This window comes from Neofelis nebulosa, chromosome 5, assembly GCF_028018385.1.
Source record: "Neofelis nebulosa isolate mNeoNeb1 chromosome 5, mNeoNeb1.pri, whole genome shotgun sequence".
NCBI lineage: Eukaryota > Metazoa > Chordata > Mammalia > Carnivora > Felidae > Neofelis > Neofelis nebulosa.
In genome coordinates, this window is record NC_080786.1 from 99,547,679 (window position 1) to 99,569,629 (window position 21,951).

General features: G+C 37.9%; 1 protein-coding gene across 8 annotated transcripts in view; it reads left to right on the forward strand.

Annotated features, from left to right (window-relative positions):
- The window catches only part of SPICE1 (spindle and centriole associated protein 1), a 59,322-nt gene that overhangs the window by 27,282 nt on the left and 10,089 nt on the right, over positions 1-21,951 (forward strand). For 7 of the 8 annotated variants that reach the window (XR_009262174.1, XM_058731387.1, XM_058731386.1 and 4 more), the window contains 6 exons: positions 8,108-8,298; positions 8,458-8,595; positions 9,166-9,431; positions 11,595-11,726; positions 15,029-15,176; positions 16,064-16,288. Coding sequence is in view for 7 of the 8 variants with exons in the window: in XM_058731387.1 (XP_058587370.1) it covers positions 8,108-8,298; positions 8,458-8,595; positions 9,166-9,431; positions 11,595-11,726; positions 15,029-15,176; positions 16,064-16,288 (1,100 nt within the window). In the remaining variant the exon portion in view is untranslated. The remainder of the gene's footprint in view (positions 1-8,107; positions 8,299-8,457; positions 8,596-9,165; positions 9,432-11,594; positions 11,727-15,028; positions 15,177-16,063; positions 16,289-21,951) is intronic. The other variant, XM_058731389.1, reaches the window with a different exon arrangement.

Genomic DNA, 21,951 nt, shown 5'->3' on the forward strand with positions numbered 1-21,951 from the left:
ACTTTGCTTTTTTCTACTTTGCTTTCTTTTGCAGTTGGTAATTTAATATATTTATTTTCATACTTTATTTTTAATTGATAAATACGTTTAAGGTTCTGAATTTTATTCTGGTCTGTGCTTTAAATGTGTAACATAGGGGCGCCTGGATGGCGCAGTCGGTTAAGCGTCCGACTTCAGCCAGGTCACGATCTCGCGGTCCGTGAGTTCGAGCCCCGCGTCAGGCTCTGGGCCGATGGCTCGGAGCCTGGAGCCTGTTTCCGATTCTGTGTCTCCCTCTCTCTCTGCCCCTCCCCCGTTCATGCTCTGTTTCTCTCTGTCCCAAAAATAAATAAAAAACGTTGAAAAAAAAAATAAAAAAATAAAATAAAATAAAATAAATGTGTAACATATATTCTAATATGTAGTGCTTTATTATTTTAGAAATTAGGTAATTTCAGTTTATATTTTTTCTTTTACCTAAGAGTTGTTTAGTAGAAGGTTGTTTTTTTTTTTATAATTTTTTTTTTTTTTAACGTTTATTTATTTTTGAGACAGAGAGAGACAGAGCATGAACGGGGGAGGGTCACAGAGAGAGGGAGACACAGAATCTGAAACAGGCTCCAGGCTCTGAGCTGTCAGCACAGAGCCCGACGCGGGGCTTGAACCCACGGACCGTGAGATCATGGCCTGAGCCGAAGTCAGCCGCTTAACCGACCCAGCCACCCAGGTGCCCCGTAGAAGGTTTTTAAAAAATGTTTCCAGACAGAGGGGCTTCTTTGTTTTTGGTTTTCTTATTTCTAGTTTTATTATACTCAGAGGGTGGTTTATGATATTTCTACTTGTAGAGCTTAATGATGTTTTCTTTGTGGCCTAATATATGATTAAATTTTTGTGAATGCTCCATTTGTGTGCTTGAGAAGAAGGTAGATTCTATATTAACAAGGTGTAAAGTTCTATGTGTATATCCATAAAATTTACTTCATTGATTATGTTGTTTACTTTTTCTGTGTCTCATTTTTGCCACAATCTTATATATTGAGAGTAGCGTATTAAAGTCTCTGTTAGTGTTTTCTATTTTTCTTCACATTTGATGTTTACGTATATTTAATTCTCTTTGTAGTTGAATACCTTCATCCTTGTATGGGTGACTGCTGTGTTTTTTGGTACATGGATATCCAGAAGTCTTGTCTCTTCATTGTGAAGTATGGCTTTTAGCATTATGAGTGTCCTTTTTCATATTTAATACCTGTGGCTTCAGTTCTACTTTGATATCAGGAGTGAAATCTCTGCCTTCTTGCTTCTAATTACCTGGTTCATCTTTGCTCATCCTTTTATTTTAGCCTTTCTAAATTGTTGGGTGCTAGGTGTGTCTTTTATTTTCAGCGTAGAGTTGGGTCTTGCCTTGTTAGCCAGTTTGAGAATCTTTTTTTCTTTAATTAGTAAAGTAAGCTTGTAATATTTATTAATATGGTTGATGTGTTTGATGTCAACTTTGTCAGATTATTTTATAGTACTATGGTGTTATACTGTAATTACAGCTTTCTTTCTTTTTGTGATGTTTTCTCTGTTCTCTTAAAAATTTCTGTTGGTGTCTAGGAAGTTGGTAATTTTGTTCTGGTTGGTTGCCTTTATATCTACCTTTTATAGAGGGTTTCAGTCCCCTATTTTCTTTAATCTTTTGTTGTCTGGTGTGTTGGCATTAAGTGGTATTTTGACTTCTACCTGCTTCCTGTACAACAAATAAGTTATTCTGTATTCTCATTCTTTCCCTTTTCTCTCAGGCCTTCTCCTCTTTTAGCTGCATATTTTTTGCTTTGACAGAACATAAAACATATTATTCTTCCCTGTGTATTGCCATTTTGGTTTTAGTTTTGGAGCTACAATTAAATATAGTAAATGGTCATCATTGGTCTTTTTTTGATGTTTCCCTAGTTAACTCTTGGTTGGATCTGTCAGGGCTCATGCTATAGCATTTGTGAATATAGTATTCCTTGAGTTCTTGAAAGGCTTAAAAGTTTGAGGGACAGCTTGGCCAGATAGAAAATCTTTGATTGATGCATTGTTTCTTTAAATTTCCCCATTTTCTTGAAAATGTTCCTCCATTCTTAGTTTGCTTTGAATGTTGCTTTGACAAGTCTGATGCTCGAATAATGTTCTTGCCCTTATAAATAATTTGGCATTTTTATGTAGGTACTTAATTTCCTTTATATTTAAATTTTGTTTCTTCTGTCTTTAAAATTTAATATTGCTAAGCTGTGTCTTGGGCTTACCTTTCCAGGTCAGTTTTTCCACCACAGCTGCCCTTTTTGTGTATAGATTCAGTTCTTTTTTTTCTTAGTTTCAAATATTAGTTTGATATCATTGTTTTTCTTTTTCAGAGCCTCCTTTTATATACATAAAATGTTTCTTGTCTTCTATTTCTAGTACTTTCTAACCTTTTTTATTCTTCTATATATTTTTTTGTTTTCCTATAATTCTTCAGTCTTCCTTATTAAATGTTTATTTAGCAATTCTCCATTGGATGCATTGTAATTTAATCTTTATTTCTGAGTTTTTCTTTTTCTTCTTATTCTTTCCTGAGTTCAGTCACTTCTTATTTTGTTTCTTCTTGGATTTTGTCCATATCTGGTCTTAGTGTTGGAATTTCTGATTAAAGATATATATCTCCAAATGCTTGTTTAAGTATATTTAATTCCATTTAAAGTGTTTTGTCACAGTTTATTTTCTGCTTTTTCTTTGGAGGGGAGAAATTTTTATTAGCTGGAATATTTCAATTAAATTTTCTGTTTTGTTATATTGTCTTTGTATGGGTATAGACTGTTTTAGTTTGTGTATTTTGTGGAGAGGGTTGGGGGTTTGGGGTAGTTTTTCTCTCAGTTACAGTGAAGCAGAGTTATTTTAATGGGTGCTTTTTTTTTTTTTTAAGTATCAGTAGGTGGAAGTTGGTTTGTCTTCCAGTACTGTTGTTCTTTTTTGTCTTAAACCGTGCTCCCTAGTTAAATGTGTTAAGATAATACACTTCTTTTTGCCCTCAGCACTCACCTCCTAAGAACACTTCTTCCTTCCTGTTCACATCAAGAAGTGATGCCCTTCCAAGATAGACCACCTTGGGTTCCATTCACTTCTTAGTAGTATTGTGATGCTTAGGTTTGGGGTTTTGTGTGTGTGTGTGTGTGTTTCTTTTCTTTTTAAGTATTTACCTAGAGTATTTGCATATTTTCTTTTTGGAGGTAATTTTGTCACCATTAGGCTCTCAGCTTTCTTCTTTGTGCAGTCGTTTTGAACTATCCTCACATCCAGCTAGAGTTTCTGACAGGAACTCAGGAAATATCTTTGCTGGAACTTGGTGTGTGTTTTTCTACGAATAAGTAATTTGAAGTTAGTAGTATTCTCTGTATTCCAGTAATGTAGAAGGTATGGGTTATATGCTGTTTTTGCTCTTCCTGTTGCCTTGTCTCGTGGGTTTTGGCATAGAGTGATTCAAATTTAGCTGGTCACCGTTTTCTTAAGGACACCTGGAAACATGTGTCATCTTTTAAGCAGTTTTTTCTTTCAGAACCCAAATACAACTAATGTTGTACAAATTGCTTTTATTCTTTACATTTGAATCAAATTACTGTTTTTTATTTGGGCAAGGTTATTTTTATCTCATCAGTTGTGTGAATAGACAGTTTCCATTTTTTTTAAATACCTAATATCTCAAAATGTTACTTGTTAACTATTAAACATGAGGTATCAGAAGAAGCATTAGACTTGGAATCTGGAGGGTAAGCCTTGGGTTATTTAATAGTTGGATAATCTGTAAGTTTGTATTTCCTCACTTGTAAAATATGAGGGTTAGAACTCTAAGGTGCCTTCTGGTTTGAAAATTTCTGTAAATATATGTTCCTGTGTGGTCTAAAACAACAGAAATTTATTCTCTCACTGTTCAGGAGGCAAGAAATCTGAAATCAGTTTCATCGGACCAGTCAAGGTTTTGGCAGGGCTACATTCCCTCCAGAGCTCTAGAGGAGAATCTGTTCGTTGGCGCTTCTAGGGTTTTTTTTGTTTTTGTTTTTTGTTTTTGTTTTTGTTTTTTTTTATTATTTTTAAAAAATGTTTTATTTACTTTTGGGGGGGGGCAGACAGATGATCTGAAGTAGGCTGTGAGCTGACAGCACAGAGCCCCATGTGGGGCTTGAACTCACAAGCCATGAGATCATGACCTGAGCTGAAGTTCAATGCTTAACTGACTGAGCCACCCAGGTGCTCCTGCTTCTTCCGGGTTTTGATGGCTGTTGGTCTTCCTTGGCTTGTGGCTGCATCATTCCAATCTCTGCCTCTATCTTCTACCTTCCTCTCTTTGTATGTTAAAGTCTTCCTTTGCCTCTCTTGGACATATCTTCAGGTTCTACCATAGTGCCCCCAGTGGCCCACATGCAAAATTTATAATTACCCTCATTCCAGTATTCCCCGGTGTCTCAGCATGAACTCAAGTTCAAAATCTCCTCTAAATGTTATCAACTCACACCAAATCTTAGCATTTAAAGGAAGTATAGGTGAGCTCTGAATAAGAGCCATCCTGGGCCAGTATTCCTCTCTGTGGATGATCCTGTGGAATTAGAAAACAAGCTATCTGCTTTTATTTATTTATCTTTAAATGTTTCTTTATTTTGACACAGAATCCCAAGCAGCCTCCATGCTAATAGCACGGGGGTCGATTTCATGAACCACGAGATCATGACTGGAGCCAAAATCAAAAGTCAGACACTTAACTGACTGAGCCACCCAGGCACCCAAACAAGTTATCTGCTTCTCAAATGCAATGATGGAAGAGACATAGGATAATTATAGACATTGCCATTTGAAAATCCAAGGAAGAAAGGGGTCACCAGTCCTAAGCCACTTTGAAACTCAGCAAGGCAAATTCCATTAGGTTTCAAAGCTGGTAATAATCTTTTGTGACTTGAAGCTTCACCCTTTGGGTCCATGGCTCTGTCCTTTGGGCCTGTGGCTCTGTCCTTAGCCTATGCACACCTTTATACCTGCAGCTCTGGCTTTGAAGTCATTCTTCATTTTCCTTGAAGCCCATGCTTACACCAAGTAATTTTATCAGCCTGTTTGCTGACTGTAGAATTTTGGGAGTTTGACACCCTTCCTTCACTTTATCCTATCTCTGTCCCTTTCAGTCCAAGCTGGCAGTATTTCTGCAGGTATAACATTCTCAAGAGACTTTATGGGTCTCTTTTGTATGTTGTATGCCATTAGATAAGAGGCCTTCCAGAGATCTTTCCTGGATAATCCCATCTATATTGCTGGCCTCTGTTGAGATCATTGAGGGGATCCATGAGTCAGATGCCTACTCTTTTCATATTAGCAAAGCATCGTTCAGCCATGCACTTGACCTTCTGTCCAGGGTATGCTTTCCTAATAGTGTCTCCTAATTTGAGCATCTTCTGCATTCTGGACAGGCTGAAAATTTCTCAAATCATCAAGTTCTGGTTCCTTTTGGCTTAGTAGTTCTTCCCTCAATGTATTTCTTTCCTCCTGCATTTCACTCTAAGTAGCAATAGGAAAGCAGGGTGTACCTTCAACTCTGCTTAGAAATCTCCACAGCTAAATATCCAAGTTCATTGCCTACAAGTTCTGCTTTCTACACAACTCAGCTAAGTTTTCTGCCATTTTATAATAAGGATTGCCTTTCTTCCAGTTTAATAACATGTTTCTCATTTCCTTCTGAACCCTTCCTCCAGTGGTAGGGTCTTTAATAGTCATATTTCTACCAGCATTCTGTTATGATGATCGAGGCTTTCCCTACCATGTTCCTCACTTCCTCCTGAACCCTCAGTGCTGGGGTCTTTAACATTCATATTTTACGAATAGCCTATTTAAGGCAATCTAGGATTTTTCTGTCATTCACCTAAAAATTCTTCCAGCCTCACTCGTTTTCAAATTCCACAGCTCCTTTCACATTTTTAGTATTTTGTTACGCTAGCACCTCATATCCAGGTACCAAAGTCTATATTAGTTTTCTGTGGCCACTTTAACAAATTACCATAAACTTGGTGACTTAAAACAACAGAAATTTATTCTCTCACAGTTCTAGAGGCCAGAATCTGAAGTCAGTTTCACTAGGCTGAAATCAAGGTGTTGGTATGGCCACATTCCCTCTGGATACTCTAGGGAGAAATCCAATCCTTGCCTCTTCCAGCTTCTGGTGGCTGCTGTCCTTCCTTGGCTTGAGTCCACATACCTCCTGCCTCTGCCTCTGCCTCTGTCTTCACATTGCCGTCTCTGTATCAGAATCTCTACGTTTCCCTCTTATAAGGATACACTTGATTTCATGTAGGGCCCATCCAGATAATCCAGGATCATCTCTTTTTCTCAGGATCCTTCTTAATTTAATCACATCTGCAAAGGCCCTTTTTAGTCAGATAAGGTAACATTCATAGGTTCTGGGGATTCAGTTGTAAGTATCTTTGGGGAGGCCATTCTTAAACCTACCATAAGTAGCATTGTATCATTTTTCTTGTTATTATTTCATATAACCTGACTTTTAAAAGTGTAAACATTAGAGACAGTGAGTTCAAATTGGTTTGGACTTTTCTAACTTGTGCAGAAATCTCATTACAGCACTTTTCTTAGGATTTATCCTGAAGGTTGGACTTAGAGCTAATACTGTCTTACAGAGAACTCTTTCTGATGCTTTGATAACTAGCCCCCTTTGAATGGATTGCATTATAGGCCTTTTGCTAAATATGTTTCGTAGCAACTAATGTGCAATGTGCATGATTTGCTTTAAGGCAACTCCCTTAGGTTGACATTTGTGGAGCCACTAAATAAGATTTCCCTTTTCCTCTTTTTTTTTTATAACAGTTTTATTGATTTATAGTTCACATACCATACAATCCACCCACATAAAGTATAATCAATGATTTTTAGTATATGCAGAATTGTGCAACCTATAGTCAATTTTAGAACATTTTCATTACCCTAAAGAAACCCTACATTCTTGGGGCGCCTGGGTGGCGCAGTCGGTTAAGCGTCCGACTTCAGCCAGGTCACGATCTCACGGTCCGTGAGTTCGAGCCCCGCGTCAGGCTCTGGGCTGACGGCTCGGAGCCTGGAGCCTGTTTCCGATTCTGTGTCTCCCTCTCTTTCTGCCCCTCCCCCGTTCATGCTCTGTCTCTCTCTGTCCCAAAAATAAATAAAAAACGTTGAAAAAAAAAAAATTAAAAAAAAAAAAAAAAAAAAAAAAAGAAACCCTACATTCTTTAATAGTCAAACCCCATTTCCTCCCAAGCCCTTTAGCCCTGTATGATCTATCAGATTAATCTATTTTCTATCTCTATATATTTGCCTGTTCTGGACATTTCATATATATGGAATCATTCAATATGTGATCTTTTGTGTCTGGTGTCTTTTACTAAGCATGTTTTCAAGATTCATCCATGTTGTAGCATGTATCTTCGCTTCATTCCTTTTTATGGCTATGTAATACTCCATTGTGTGATTGTAGTACGTTTTACTTTTCCACTCATCAGTTGGTGGACATTTAGGTTGTTTCCACTTTTTTTGTCTCCTGCCTCTTCTAAGCCTCCGTCCAACAGAGAAAAAGACAAAGGAATCAGGTGATTGGAGATAAAATATCAGCCTTATCAGTACTAAAGATGATTATAGCAAAAGGCTTAGTGCTCTAACTCCCTGTACTGCAAGCTCTTCCATTCCTTCCCCTGCTCCCAGAGACTCAGGGCAGAGTCTGCTCCAGTCCCTTCAGTTCAGCGATGAGCGGAGGCTATGTTCTGAGGATAACCTTCACAGGAGAGAGAAAATAGAAAAGACCAAGCCATGTATTTTCTCTGAGAAAGAGGGAGGAGGATGGGGCCCATATCACCGAAGTCCAGAAAGGGCAAATTGCTCCTGTGATTAGGAGCCATGTAGGTAGGAAACTGGGAGGAAGATGGAATGATTTCTTCTAACACTAAGAAGACTGGCATTTTAGTCATCTGTCTTATAAGTTGAAGAAAATGTATTTTTTCTTTGATTATGAAGTATTAAAAGCTCCATCAAGCAAATATGTAAGCAGTTGAACAGTTTAAATGACAGCATTTATTAATTCTAATGTAGCTTGTTGTCTCATAATTTATAGGTTCCTCCACCAACTAAAGGAAGATAATTCTGACTTAATTAAAAAATTGTGGACTGATATTCAGCAGAAAATAACAACACAGTCACAAGTAACAACCCTTCCAGAAACTCCATCATCTGCTCCTCCATCAGGGGAACAAAACGGTTTGCTCCCCCATTGTCTTACTTCTCCCAGAACAGTGACTTGTTTTAGTATGTTGTTTTTTAAACATAGCAATTTTTAAAGCAATGGTATTTAGTCTTGACCGTCTTTACCTAATTGAATAAGATACTGATAGATCTGTTAATTGGAATGCTTAAAACTTTTTTGTTGTTCACTGGAGATTCTTTTGGAAATACTTTTTCTTTTAGCTGCTCTGAATGCTACCAATGCTGTCAAGAGAATCCACACCAGGCTCCGATCTGAAGAATCTACTGAGACGCTAGACTCAAGCTATGTTGTGGGACAAGTGCTGAACTCAAGGAAGCAAAAACAGTTGTTAAATAAAGGTTCAATCCCTTAATTTGCCAAGATGAATTAGTAAACACATAACTTGATACAACTTCTTTAATCTCTTAGTAAAGTTTTTCCCCTTAAACTCATCCAGTCAGAGCCAACTGATTAAGACTTTGTTGAATGGTGGCTAAGAAATGTTCTATGCCATGTAACTCTGTAGAAAGATAGTTTTAGTGTCTTTGTTATACACAGTGTAAACCTGTATGGATTTTTATGACAAAATGGTTATAACTTCTATACAAACCTTTTATAGGGGCACCTGGGTAGCTCAGTTGGTTAAGTGTCCAACTCTTGATCTCAGCTCAGGTCATGATCTCACGGTTTCATGAGGTCAGGCCCCACGTTGGGCTCTGTGCTGACAGCATAGAGCCTGTTTGGAATTCTCTCTCTCTCCTCTTTCTCTCTGCCTCTCCCTGACTTGCACTGTCTCTCTCTCAAAATAAATAAATAAACATTAAAAATTTTTTGTTTATAAATTGTGAATAACAGTCAAAGGTTTCTCTAGTAGCTTTCTGGTATAATTTTTCTTGGTCTTATAATAGAATGACTTCTCTCATTATCAGTGAAAGGAAAACTGGATTCTCATGCTCCTTCCAAGCAGAAAAAGAGCATACTAACAGCTAGCACAGCCTCCACAGACTTACCAAATAGCAATAATTCCAGCCTGGATGTCCTCAAACACATGATAAATGAAGTGGAACATGAAATGGAAGAATATGAACGGTGTACAGGACGTGAGGTCAAGGGACTGCAAAGTAGTCAGGGTCTCACAGGCTTCACTCTGTCTCTGGTGGGCTCCCTCTGTCGCCTGGTTCGGTACCTTAAAGAGGTAAGAGCAAGAAGTTATTAGAGTCTCCTCTTCAGAGTGCGGGTAGACATGCTTAGAGTTGTTTTTTTTGTTTTTGTTTTTTTTTGTTTTTGCTCTACCCTTAATTTATTGCAGTCTCCAAATGAAATATAGTCAAATCTGAATAGCTTTATTTAAAATATCTCAGCATGGGGCGCCTGGGTGACTCAGTCGGTTAAGTGTCGACTTCGGCTCAGGTCATGATCTCGCAGTTCGTGGGTTCGAGCTCCGTGTCGGGCTCTGTGCTGACAGCTCAGAGCCTGGAGCCTGCTTCAGATTCTGTGTCTCCCTCTTTCTCTGCCCCTTCCCTACTTGTGTTCTCTCTCTCTCACTCTCAAAAATAAATCTTAAAAAAATTAAAAAATAATAACTAAAAAATAAAATACCTCAGCTTTAGATTATCTGCAGTGAAGTTTTATCCTCTTAATTTTCCTCTGCATGCTGATTTATGTATCATCTAATATACTGATACATGGTCAGCTAAGTGATGTTGATTTTAATATGAGCTTTAGTAAAATATAATTAGAGGGGTTAATCTGCTATAAATAAGATCATGTCTTATGCTGATATTGAATATTATTGTTTGGCAGTATTAGATTCAGTAGAACTACTCAACGTGTCCTCCTTCTGATGCTTTTTCTGCTTCCTTTTGGAGAGCGGCATACCTGTAATCTATAGACACAGATGGGGAAAGTTCTTCATGTTATCTGTGTGACTAACTCAGGCTTTGCATTAGTGTCTGAAGTGGGAAATATCTTGTTGTTGTGAAAATAATTTATAAAACTAGCAGGAATTGTTTTTTAGTTCATTTGTGAATAATCAGTCTTCAGAATGCTGTGGAATTAGAGTTGGGTAAACATTTCATCTTTCAAAAAATCTATTTAAACTATTATTTTTTTATACATTTAAATTTGTTAAATACAACAAAAATGTTCAAGGACATTTTATTATTAAAATTGTTGGTTCATTGCTCTAATTCAAATTTTTTTAAATGTTTATCCATTGTTTGAGAGAGACAGAGCACAAGTGGAGGAGGGGCAGAGAGAGAGGGAGACACAGAATCTGAAGCCGGCCCCAGGTTCTGAGCTGTTAGCAAAGAGACTGACGTGGGGCTCAAACTCATGAACCATGGGATCATGACCTGGCCGAAGTTGGATACTCAACTGACTGAGCCACCCAGGCGCCCCAGTCTCTCTAATTCAGATGTTCCAATTTCTCTGGAGATGTCCTCCTAAAATTGCTTTTTAGTGAAATATTTATTGTATGGTCAGACTTAGGAAAGTCTTCACATTCTTCCACCCTTAAGTTAGGAATCTCTAGGAGTGTACTTTTGGCTCTCTGAAAGTATTACAGGTTTAGAAGCATATACTTTTTAGCTAATCACTTGCTTTATGAAGTTAAACCATTTAGGCCTGTCATTTATTTTTAATTTTCTTTTAACTTAATTTTTGAATTGGTGATGCATTCATACAGTGTGAAATTCAGAGAAACAGAGATACAGATAAAAATTCTAGTTCTCACCTTTTTTTTTTTTTTAATGCTTATTTATTTTTGAGAGAGAGCGAGTGTACACACAAGAGGGGGAGGGGCAGAGAGGGAGACACAGAATCTGGAGCAGGCTCCAGGCTCTGAGCTGTCAGCACAGAGCCCCTCGCAGGGCTCAGACCCACAAGCAGTGAGATCATGACCTGAGTCAAAGTCGGATGCTTAACCGACTGAGCCACATAGGCGACCCCTAATTCCCATCCTTAACTTCCATTTAACGGGTCTGCTTCCTCGGCGCCAGCTCTGACGACCAGGTGTGACTGTGTCCTTCTAGAGATGCTCTGTGTGTATTCAACCAATATGTATATGTACTTCCCCTTCCACTTCATTCTGCAAAAGTTGTAGTCATTTAATTCCACATACCACTGTGTTTATTGTGTTCTATTTAAAGAAGGGAAAAGGGTACAGTATTTCATTTTAATGAAATATAAACCTTTTAATAAAATATTTCATTCTCATTACTGTCACGTAATATATACTCTGTAAGTATTTTTTTTGACAGCTTTGAGTAGAAACTTTCAGTTTTCGGTACTTGATGCTGTTGATAGTAGTTTAGTTTTGGATGGGAGTTTTATTGATGGAAGTGGATTTTTTTTGTAGAGTGAGCTCCAACTGCGTAAAGAGGTGGAGACAAGGCAGCAACTGGAACAAATGTTAGGTGATCATCGAGAGCTCATTGATGCTCTTACAGCTGAAATTCTTCTTCTCAGAGAAGAAAATACCGCGACCCAGGTACTTAGATGCAATCTCAAGCTTTTCTGTGTTTAGTATCATAAAACGTCTAAGGATATATAAGATTCTCCAATGGGTGTTGTATGGAAACCAATTTGCCAATACATTTCATATTAAAGAAAAAAAAAGAATATATAAGATTCTCTTCTAGTTGCCTTTGGTTTTGTTATGCTGATGTGATTACCTCTCACTTCTTTATTATCATCAATGGTAGCTTTTATTGAACATTTATTACATTGGAGGTACTATAGTAGAAACTTGGACTTGAAATACATATAGAATAAATCTACTGTCTTTAAGAAACATATTATTTAGTGGGGAAGACAGAATCTACATTTAAATGGTAACTACCAATATTCTAGTAGTTGATCCAAAATGTGAAATAAAAAATGTTATGATAGCTACTTTTAATTTCAAAACATCAGGGGATACCATTTGAGGAAGCTTGCTGTAATCATATGCCATTTAAAATTGTTTACAGTATCTTCAAATTTATTATAGAAGTCCTCTTTGCCACTTGTCTGGATAATTGCTTTTTTTTTTTTTTAAACGCTTAGACAGGGGGTGCCTGGGTGGCTCAGTTAGTGAAGCATCTGACTCTTGGCTCAGGTCATGATCTCATAGTCGTGAGAATGAGCCCTGCATCAGGCTCTGCACTGACAGCGCAGAGCCTGCTTGGATTCTCTCTCTTCCTCTCTCTGTCCCTCCCCTGCTCATGCATGCTCTCTCTCTTTCTCAAAAACAAAACCAAAAAACTGAAAATAAAAAAAAGTTACACAGTATTTCTTCTAGGAAATCTTACTGCCTCAATGCTATGTTCTTCATTTGTGCCTTTTGGATATTCTTTGGATATTGCTCTCCACTCTGTGTCTCTATAGATTTGCCGAATGTGGATATTTCATATAAATGGAATCTTGCAATTTGTGATCTTTTGTGTCTGTGTTTTTTTTCATTTAGCATAATGTTTTCAGGGCTTATGTATGTTGTAGCATGTTGTCAGTAGCTCATGACTTTTTTTGTCCACTAGTATTCCATTATGTGGATACACCACATTTTGCTTATCCATTCATCAAGTGATGGATTTTTGAATTGTTTCCACCTTTTTGTATATTATGAATGAATAATGCTGCTGTCAACATTCATGTACAAGTATTTGCGTGAACACAGGTTTTCAGTTCTCTTGGGAAAATGAATGGTTTTTAAATGTACTAACTGGCTCAACAAATCTTTATTGATTTGGGCCTGGCACTGTTCTAGGTGTAGGAAGTACAGTAGTGAACAAAGAAGAAATCTTTACCCTCGTGGAGTTTATATTCTAAATAAATCCTGGGAAAAAAAAAAAGTGGAGTATATTGTAAGTTAGATGGTGGTATGTGGTATAAAGAAGAATAAAGCAGGTAAGAGGCATAGCAAGTACCTAGAATGGGAATTGTAATTGGGGTGGGCCATGCCTGTGAGGAAGGCCTGAAGAAGGTGAGGGAGCAAGTGTGCAGGTAGCTAAGAGAAGAGCAGTCTTGGCAGAAGAACAGCAGGTGCAAAGGTCTTGAGGTGAGAGCGTGGCTGTTGAGTGCAAAAGCATGAGGACCAGAATGTCTGGAGTCGAGTGTGGAAGAGTAGTAGGAGGCAAGAGCCAATAGATAAGCTGTGTCATGCGGGCTTGCAATCTGGGTAAGAATTTGGGTTTTTATGTTGGGTGAGAAGGGACACCACGGAAGGGTTTTGAGGAGAGAAGAGATGTGATGTGATTGAGGTTTTATGAGGATCACTGTGGGCGGCTGTGTGGAGACTAGATCAGAGATCACGGCCCTTTCTCGGTTCATGGTGCCCTTATTATCTCAAGATCCCCGTAGGCTGAAAGAAATACCCAACAGTTTCCTTTATTAAGTAGTTCGGCTCAAACTACTTAGTAAGTATTTATGTCTCAACAACTTAGATGCTGTTTGGAAAAAACCCCACAAAATATCAAAGTATTGATAGAAAAAGTTCTATTTGTATTCATGATTAAATAACCACAATTATTTACTGATGGGATATGTCTACCTGCTGGGTACTGTACAGCTTCTCAAAGCTTGGAATCATTTTGGATATTGCCATTCTTATTTCCTATTCCACAGTAATTTTTATGCAGTGTTGCTTTTTATCATAGCAGCTACTGACAGCCCAGCTTCATGAAGATATGACATCATGAAAAGGAATGTATTTTGATCTAATATGGAAGCTGTGAACCACCTCAAGCTAGGAGTTCACTGGTGCCTGACAGATGTTGAGCAGCAGTGTTTTCCTTAAAAATATAAGATGTCCTGTGGTGCCCCTGTGGAGGCCCAAAGTGCTTCAAACCTTTTGGGGAACAGTATAGAACTAGACTCTAGGTGGTCAAACATGGAAGCAGAATGTTACAGACAGGAGTTAATGAAATAATCCAAGTGAGACATGGCAGCCTGGTCTAGGTTGGAAGTGGTAGAGGCTGTGAAAAGGGACTAAATTGTGAATGTATTTGGAAGGCAAGCAGTAGGATTTGCTGATATGGGGCCAAGGAGAGGATGTGAGAGAAGAGTCAAGGATGATTCCAAAGCTATGGACTGAATATTTGGAAGGATAGAGGTGCTGTTGATGAGGTGGGGGTGTTCAGGGAGAATTTGGTTGCGCACATGTAAAGTTGGAGCCTATGTGAGTTCTAGGTGGAGATGCTGAGCAGGTCATTGGAGAGGAGTGTGGAATTTGGGAAAAAATTTGGGCTGGTATGAAATTATTTAGTAGATTTCATTCACTAGTCCTACCAATAATACTTCTGACTTCTGGCCATCTCTGATTTTTATCAAATGTCTGTACCTCTTGTATGTATGTATGTATGTATCTCTTCTCTCTGTATATATTTTCTCTTAACATTATTTTGTATACGTTACTATAAACACTTACAGGATCACGTTTTTTCAGTTTAAATGCCCGTATAATATTCTGTTAAATTTCCTCCACCTGATATACTTGCCTCTTGGGGTAGCTTGAGTCAGTTGATACCATCTATATAAAAGAGGTTTTATAAATCAAAAGCCCTATAAAAGGTTAATCCTTATTATTCTGGCAGTGTATTTATTAATAATATTCTGTGATACATTTAACCATTCTTCTATCATGAGACTTTTAAAATACTTATGTTTACGTGTTCTTACAAAGGCACTATTTTAGTGTTTGAATGGAAGTTCAAAGTTCCTAGACTATTTAAGATAATGATATGGTTATACATATCTAGGTGATGATTTGATGTCTGATATGTCAATGATGTTATTTAATTCTTTTTTCTCCAGGCAAGGCTTCAGCAGTACATGGTCACAACAGATGAGCAACTTATATCGCTCACACATGCCATGAAGAACTGTCCTGTGATAAAAAGCAATGAAGAAAATCAGGCATCAGAAAGGGGATCTACGAGTAGGAAAATTATAGACAGTCCAGGTGGGTGTGGTCTTATTACCCCAGGTTGGTATTCAAACACTGATAGAGTAAACAAGACTGTAAACTTACGTGGAGTTATTGGTTGTTGGTACATATGCAGCACTGTCACTACTTTGTCAGTATGGCAATGGCCACTACTATTTTCAGCTAATATTTATTGGGTTATTGCTGTATGCCAGGCACTTTTTGAGTGTTTTACATGTATTATCTCATATACCCCTCATAATAGTCTTATGAGGTAAGTATCTTTGTTATCCCCATTTTCTCGATGAGAAAACCAAGGCTTAGAGAGAACTGGTAACTTAGCAAGATCATACAACTAGAAAGTAGCAGAACTTGCTTCCTATACCAGTGGGGCTTTCGTGCCAGCACTTTTCATCACTGTGCACCAGGCTCAGGAGGAGAGGAGATGGTCTTGGAAAGAAAAAGAAATACCGGGTTTTAGAAATTCTGATGGTTTGAAAACCTTTCTTCACTTTGTGTACCTTCATATGCCACAGGCTGAATAGGGCATTTAGGCCTTTTCATGTTTTTTGCTTCTAAGTAATATCTTGATAAGTGTCTTGTGTGGAGAGTGTTTTATGTATGTAGGAGTGTTTTCTCATGAGGGATTCTAAGAAGTGGCTGAGTAAAATTTGACTTGTGTGAGATACACTCAATGGCTAGGGCAGGCCTAGAGGGCTAGGGGCCACCAGTGCTTTTCTCAAAAACGGCCTCTTCTTCCCGGTGCTGCCCCCTCACGAGTTACGGCTAAGGAGGATGTGGCCTAGAAAGTGAAGGCTCTAGAATCCATGTGATTTTACCTTTTATGGAAATGCATGTAAGTATAAACACCTGCAGTGTGTCCATGGTTTCTTTAAGTGCTAATGGCCTCTCATCTTCTTCAGAGGGCCCAGCTGTAAATGCTGATGTCTCTGTGCCGTTGGTGTTCCGAGGGGAAGAAGTGGCTGCATTGGCACAGGAAGACTTGCCTGTTAAACTGTCTCAGGTGCCAGCCCCGCCGGGTAGTGCGAACGTGGCCACCAGTTTTCCGGCACATGTATTTGAGCCAGCTGTGTTGTTAACACCACCCAGGCAGAAGAGCAGCTCCGGATTCTCTCCCTTGCAGGAAGGTGAGCAGGCTTCTTCTAGAGTGGTGTGCCTGTTGCCTTTTTATGCCTTAAAAATGTAACACTGTGTCCATTTTTACCTGATAAACTGAATTTTGAAAGCTATTGATTGCCACACATAATCTTTAAGCTGGAGGAGGATTTTTCAGGGTTGTTTATATCATGTGTGTTACATCAATGGTGAAATATCATGTTGAATTTCATTATGTGTCTGTTCTGTTGGACATTGTAAATATTAAATCAGATCAAAGGATCAAAGTCCTCAGCATTAAAATGCCGAGTAAGAGAAATCCTCTTTTCCCTATGTTCCAGGAACATAGGAAAGGGTAAGAAACAGGAGGAGATTATCCTCCAGAGAGTAATGAAAGCTTAACCAAAGAAGGGTAAGAGCTGTGACTTTTAGGCATTTGTAATTCAGATGTGGTTAACATCTTTCTCATGGAAAGTGTTTAGCTTATTAGTCAGTTGAGGTAATTTTATAATGAAAATTAAAAATAGCTTTAGAGCCACTTTTTGCAGGACATATATAAAGAATAAAAACATTTAAATTTAAAATTAGGTCAGAGATTCTTCACTTGGGGGCTCATGGATGGTCTTTAGAAGTTCCATGGAATGCTTCATTGTTTGGAAAATTATATTTATTTGTCCACCTGTGCATTCTTCTAGAACTATAGCCTTTTTTCCCCCATTTTCAGAACAGTTCTTTAATCAGAAAAGTACCTTAGACTCTTCTCCAGTGTTTTTAGAGAAATATTAATTCAGCCTTGATTTGCCTACATTTTTATTTCTTTAAAAAGAGTGTTTACATTCTTGAATAGGGGAACAGAATAATAACTTTTTTTTTTTTTTGAGAGAGAGAGAGAGAGAGAGAGAGAAAGAGTGTGAGCATGAGCAGGGGAAGGGCAGAGAGAGAGGATCCGTGCAGTGATAGTGCAGAGCCCAGTGTGGGGCTCAAACTCATGAACGATGAGATCATGACCTGAGCTGAAATCAAGTATGGCGTTTAACTGTCTTAACCACCCAGGCGCCCCCACAGTAATAGCTTTTGTTGTCACTGGGACTTACAAATTTTGTCAGATTTTCTGTACTTTTCAATAAAGGACAGGAAGAGGCATTAAGGTTAAAGAAAATGGCAAATCCTTACCATTATAAAATTTGTCTTGGCATTTAATATGTGATTGCAGAATCTGTCAGATCTGTGTGGCGTAGGGAGACAGTGCTAGACTGAGAGTCAGAAGTGCTGAAGTCTTGGCCAACCCAATGACTAGCCGTGAGGCATGCATTTTCTGCATTTCATTTTCCTAGCTCTAAAGTGAAAGATTTTTCTTTTATCTTTAATGTTCCTCGAGCTCTGTAATTCTGTGATTCAGTATTTCCTCTTCAGAGGCTACAGAGTATTGTTAAGTCTTGTTAGATTTAGGAAATATGATTTCAATTCTGATTTCTGTTCAGGTTAGATTTTCATTCCTTAAAGTAATCTTTCAAATGTTTACATGGTATTAGTAAGCTTGTCTAATGATCTCTTTTGAGATATTCTAAATTATTTTCCATTGGTGATAGTAAAATAGCTTGAAATTCTTTTAAAGAAATGATGATGGTAAATATTTTTACTCTGATTACAAATAATACTAAATGTTTACTAAAGCAAATTATTTGGGGACTATTATAGACAACACTTTGTTAGCAGGCTTGCACTGAAAATAACACTATACATTTCTTTTACAGTGTGCAGATAGGATAACCTTTGAGTGTGTATTGTTAGTTGAAGTTTTATCATCATATTTTTCAGCATTTTGTTTAGAATGCTCACATGTAAAGAATTGTTCAGTTAAACTGAACATGTGGATAAAGGTAGGAGATACATAGGGCCCTTGATCAGCATTTAGTTGTGCTAGAACAACTCTGCCTGATAGAACATCCTGTAGTGATGAAAATGTTCTATGTCTTTTCCATTCAGTATGGTAGCCACTAGCCTCAGGGGACTGTTGAGCACTGGAAATGTGGCTAATATTACTGAAGAACTGAATTAATAATTTTACTTAACTTTAATTAATTTGAATTTGAATTTGAATAGCTGCATATGCCCAGAGGCTATCATAATGGACAGGCTCACTCTAGAATTTCCTGTCAGAGATAATTTCCTTTAGCTACTAATCGACTTCTACTTACAGCCACACTTTTTGAAAGAGTAGTATATTAAGCTGTTTTCATTTTCTTATCTCCCATTCGTTTTTTACTTTCGGATGTTAATTCTAATTTATATTTCCATGTGCTTAAAAAAAAAAGCACATACAAGGGTCTCTTCCTCTTTCATCTTTAGGCCTGTGCTAAGAGGGAATCATTTTTTTCCAATTTGATTTCTGCTTATCTTGTGGTGGTCTCCATAATTAATATAAAATATTTTTGTATTTCTTTGCTTAGATGTCAGCTTTACACAATAATTATAGACTCTCCTTTATTAAAGAAGAGGGTTTAAAAAATTTATTTTTTATTTTATTTTTGAGAGAGACAGAGCGCCAGCAAGGGAGGGGCAGAGAGAGACAGGGAGACACAGAATCCAAAGCAGGCTCCAAGGGCTGAGCTGTCTGCACAGAGCCTGACTTGGGGCTCGATCTCACGGATGATGAGATCATGACCTGAGCTGAAGTCAGACGCTTAACTGACTGAGCCACCCAGGTGCCCCGTATTAAAGAAGAGGTTTTAATTAACATTAACCTACTTCTCTAATTTGGAAGATTACATTTTAATTTTTAATTCTTCTGTTGTTTAACTTTGTGTTTTCAAATACTTTTTATTTCTTCTTGGTTCACTTTAGGCAGTATATCTCAGCTTTCTGCTATGTAAGACAAGGATCCTGGCTCCCCTTTCTGGCTCTCCTTTGCTTCTACTTCCCACCTTCAGTCAGCCTACCTTTCCTTTTACAGGATCACAGTTGGTAACATTTACGTTGTTCCATTACCACACTTACGTCTTCTGTGTCTTGTCTACAGATGGATACTGAAAGTTGAAAACAAATGACAATTATTTTTTGTTTTGTGATCCATTGTTACTATCAATCCTTGTGCCACAGGAAGGAAAAAGTTCTTTTGAAGATCAAAGTGAAATTTGTGTGTGTGTGTGAATTTCTTTATTTCACTTCATCAGTTGCTCAGAATCTTTAAGCTTGCTCTGCATTTATGGTGACTTTCTTGCTCAGTTTTTGTTTTGCCTGGAATTTCAAATTGCTCTTACCTCTTGTTTTCACAAGAATAATGTGCTTTACACGTGAATAATATCTTCTGGTCCTTATACTGTCTGTGGCATGGAATCCACTTTCATCTCAGAGATACTTTGCAAAAGCTCTTCATCCCCTGGTCTGGTCTTGACTGATTGCTCGCTGGGCCCACTGCACGCCTCTTATCTTGGGAATTGCTAACATTACACTCCTGGATTGCATCTACTATTTCCTGGATGCCATTTCTTCTTCTTCTTTGGTTTTCTCCCTCAAGTTTTTGAAAGAAATCATCAGAATGGGTATATAGAAGGTAAACCCTAAGTACTTAAAAATTAGAGAATATTTTTACTTTTCTATTATACGTGGTTGATAATTTGTCTAGATACAGAATTCTAGGTTCATATTTGTTTCCCCCTGAGAAATCAAAGGCATCGTTCCACTGATTTTTAGTATCTGGTGTTATGGTTGAGATGTCAGATGCAATATCTAATTTTTATTTCTTTGTATTTGACCTACTTTTTCTCTGTGGAAGCTTTAGGGTTCCTTTGTTGTAATTCTGACATTGCATAATGTGTGTCTAAATAATAGTTTTGTTTTTTTTTTTTTTCTCATTGCACAAAGAGGCACCAGTGAGACCTTTTGGACTAAAGACACATGAATTTCTGCAGTTTTAGAAAACTGTATGTTGACCTTTTGGATTATTTTCTTATGTATTTAGCTTTATATCTTCCTTCTTATATTCTGGAGGATTTTTTTCATTTTGTGTTCAAACCTGTCTTTTAGATTTCTTTAATTCACCAAATTGTATGTTTAATTTCTTAGCAAGAGCCCTTTCTTATTGTCTAATCTGTTTTCATTGATGCTTATTACAACTGCATTGTCTTCTAGAAACTCTCTTCTGAGTAGACCATTTAGAATTTTGTTACATTATCTTCTGTACCTGGATTTTCCTTCTCTTCCTCTTAGTCTCTTGTTCTGTTTACCTATCCTGGTTTTTCTCTTTGTGCTGTCAGTTTTCCTCATATGTCTGGTGTTACTTCATGGCCCATGATAGTTAAGAATAAATGACATGACTGAATGTTATAGGTGGTTGGCATACATTTGCTCTTCTGTGTAGGTGAGTCTTGGTCTGTTTTCCCAGTAGGCTTTCCCTTCAGCAGTTACTTTGTATATGTGGACATGCTCTGTTAACTGTTGGCCTCCTTTTAGGGTATGCAATATGCAGGTAAGATCGAGCTGTTCTACTGGGGCTACCACATTTACTTTCCCCAATGCTGTTTTGTTGTTGTTGTTTGTTTGTTTGTTTGTTTTTGCTTTCAAGGATGGGTGGGGGTAAGTAGTGAGCACAAACTAACTGACATAACCATACAGTAGACGAACTTCCAAGTTATTCTCCAGTTTTCAGTCCTACTTCTCACTTTCTCCCTCTGTACTGTCGTCTTTGAGCTAACAGCCTTTTTAGGGTTCCCCCAGAAAGACTGGCTTTTACCTGTAGCTTCCTTAGAATACATATATGTGTTCAGCACCGTGTCTTCTGCTCAATTTCATTCTTTCACATCCTTCTCATCTACTTTCAGTCTTTCAGAAATGTGTTGAAGTGTCTCATTTGCTAATGACTCTCTTCCTAGACCATTATCTTTACTGATGTGGATTTTAAAATTTTTTAAATTTCATTTCCTTGTTGTCAGTGAAAGGAAGCGAGCCTATGGTGTTGAACTAGGAGCATCTGTCTCCCCAGTTCACTCCCTATTAGGTCATTTCACCTAAACTACTCTTGCTAAGAGCTCTGGTGGCCTCCACGTTAATAACTCCAGTGTATTTTTCTTCTGTCTTTGTGTTCTAGTTCTTACAGTAGCATTATATATGATTAATATATAATCATACCACATTTGTTTCCTTCATACCACATTCTTATAATATTTCTCTGTCCTTTCTGGCTGCTCCATTTCAGTCTGCTTTGTTTGCTAGCTTCCCCTCCTTTTTTTTTTTTTATTTTTTTTAATGTTTATTTATTTTTGAGACAGAGAGAGACAGAGCATGAATGGGGGAGGGTCAGAGAGAGAGGGAGACACAGAATCTGAAGCACGCTCCAGGCTCTGAGCTGTCAGCACAGAGCCTGACACAGGGCTCGAACTCACGGACAGTGAGATCATGACCTGAGCTGAAGTTGGACGCTTAACCGACTGAGCCACCCAGGCGCGCCCCCCCCCCTTTATGAAGTTCTAAACACTGACTTCCTTCTTTGTTGGTATTGGTTTCTTTTCTGACTCTATTCTTTTTCTCCAGATAATCTTGGCTTCTAATACTATGTATATGCCAGTGACTTCCAATTTTGTATCTTAGCCTAGATGACTCTCTTGAGTTCCTGACCCACGAAGAATCCATCTGCTTAGATGGATATTGGGATAAATCATAAGGCACCTTAAACTTATCCTGTTCAAAATGGAATTCT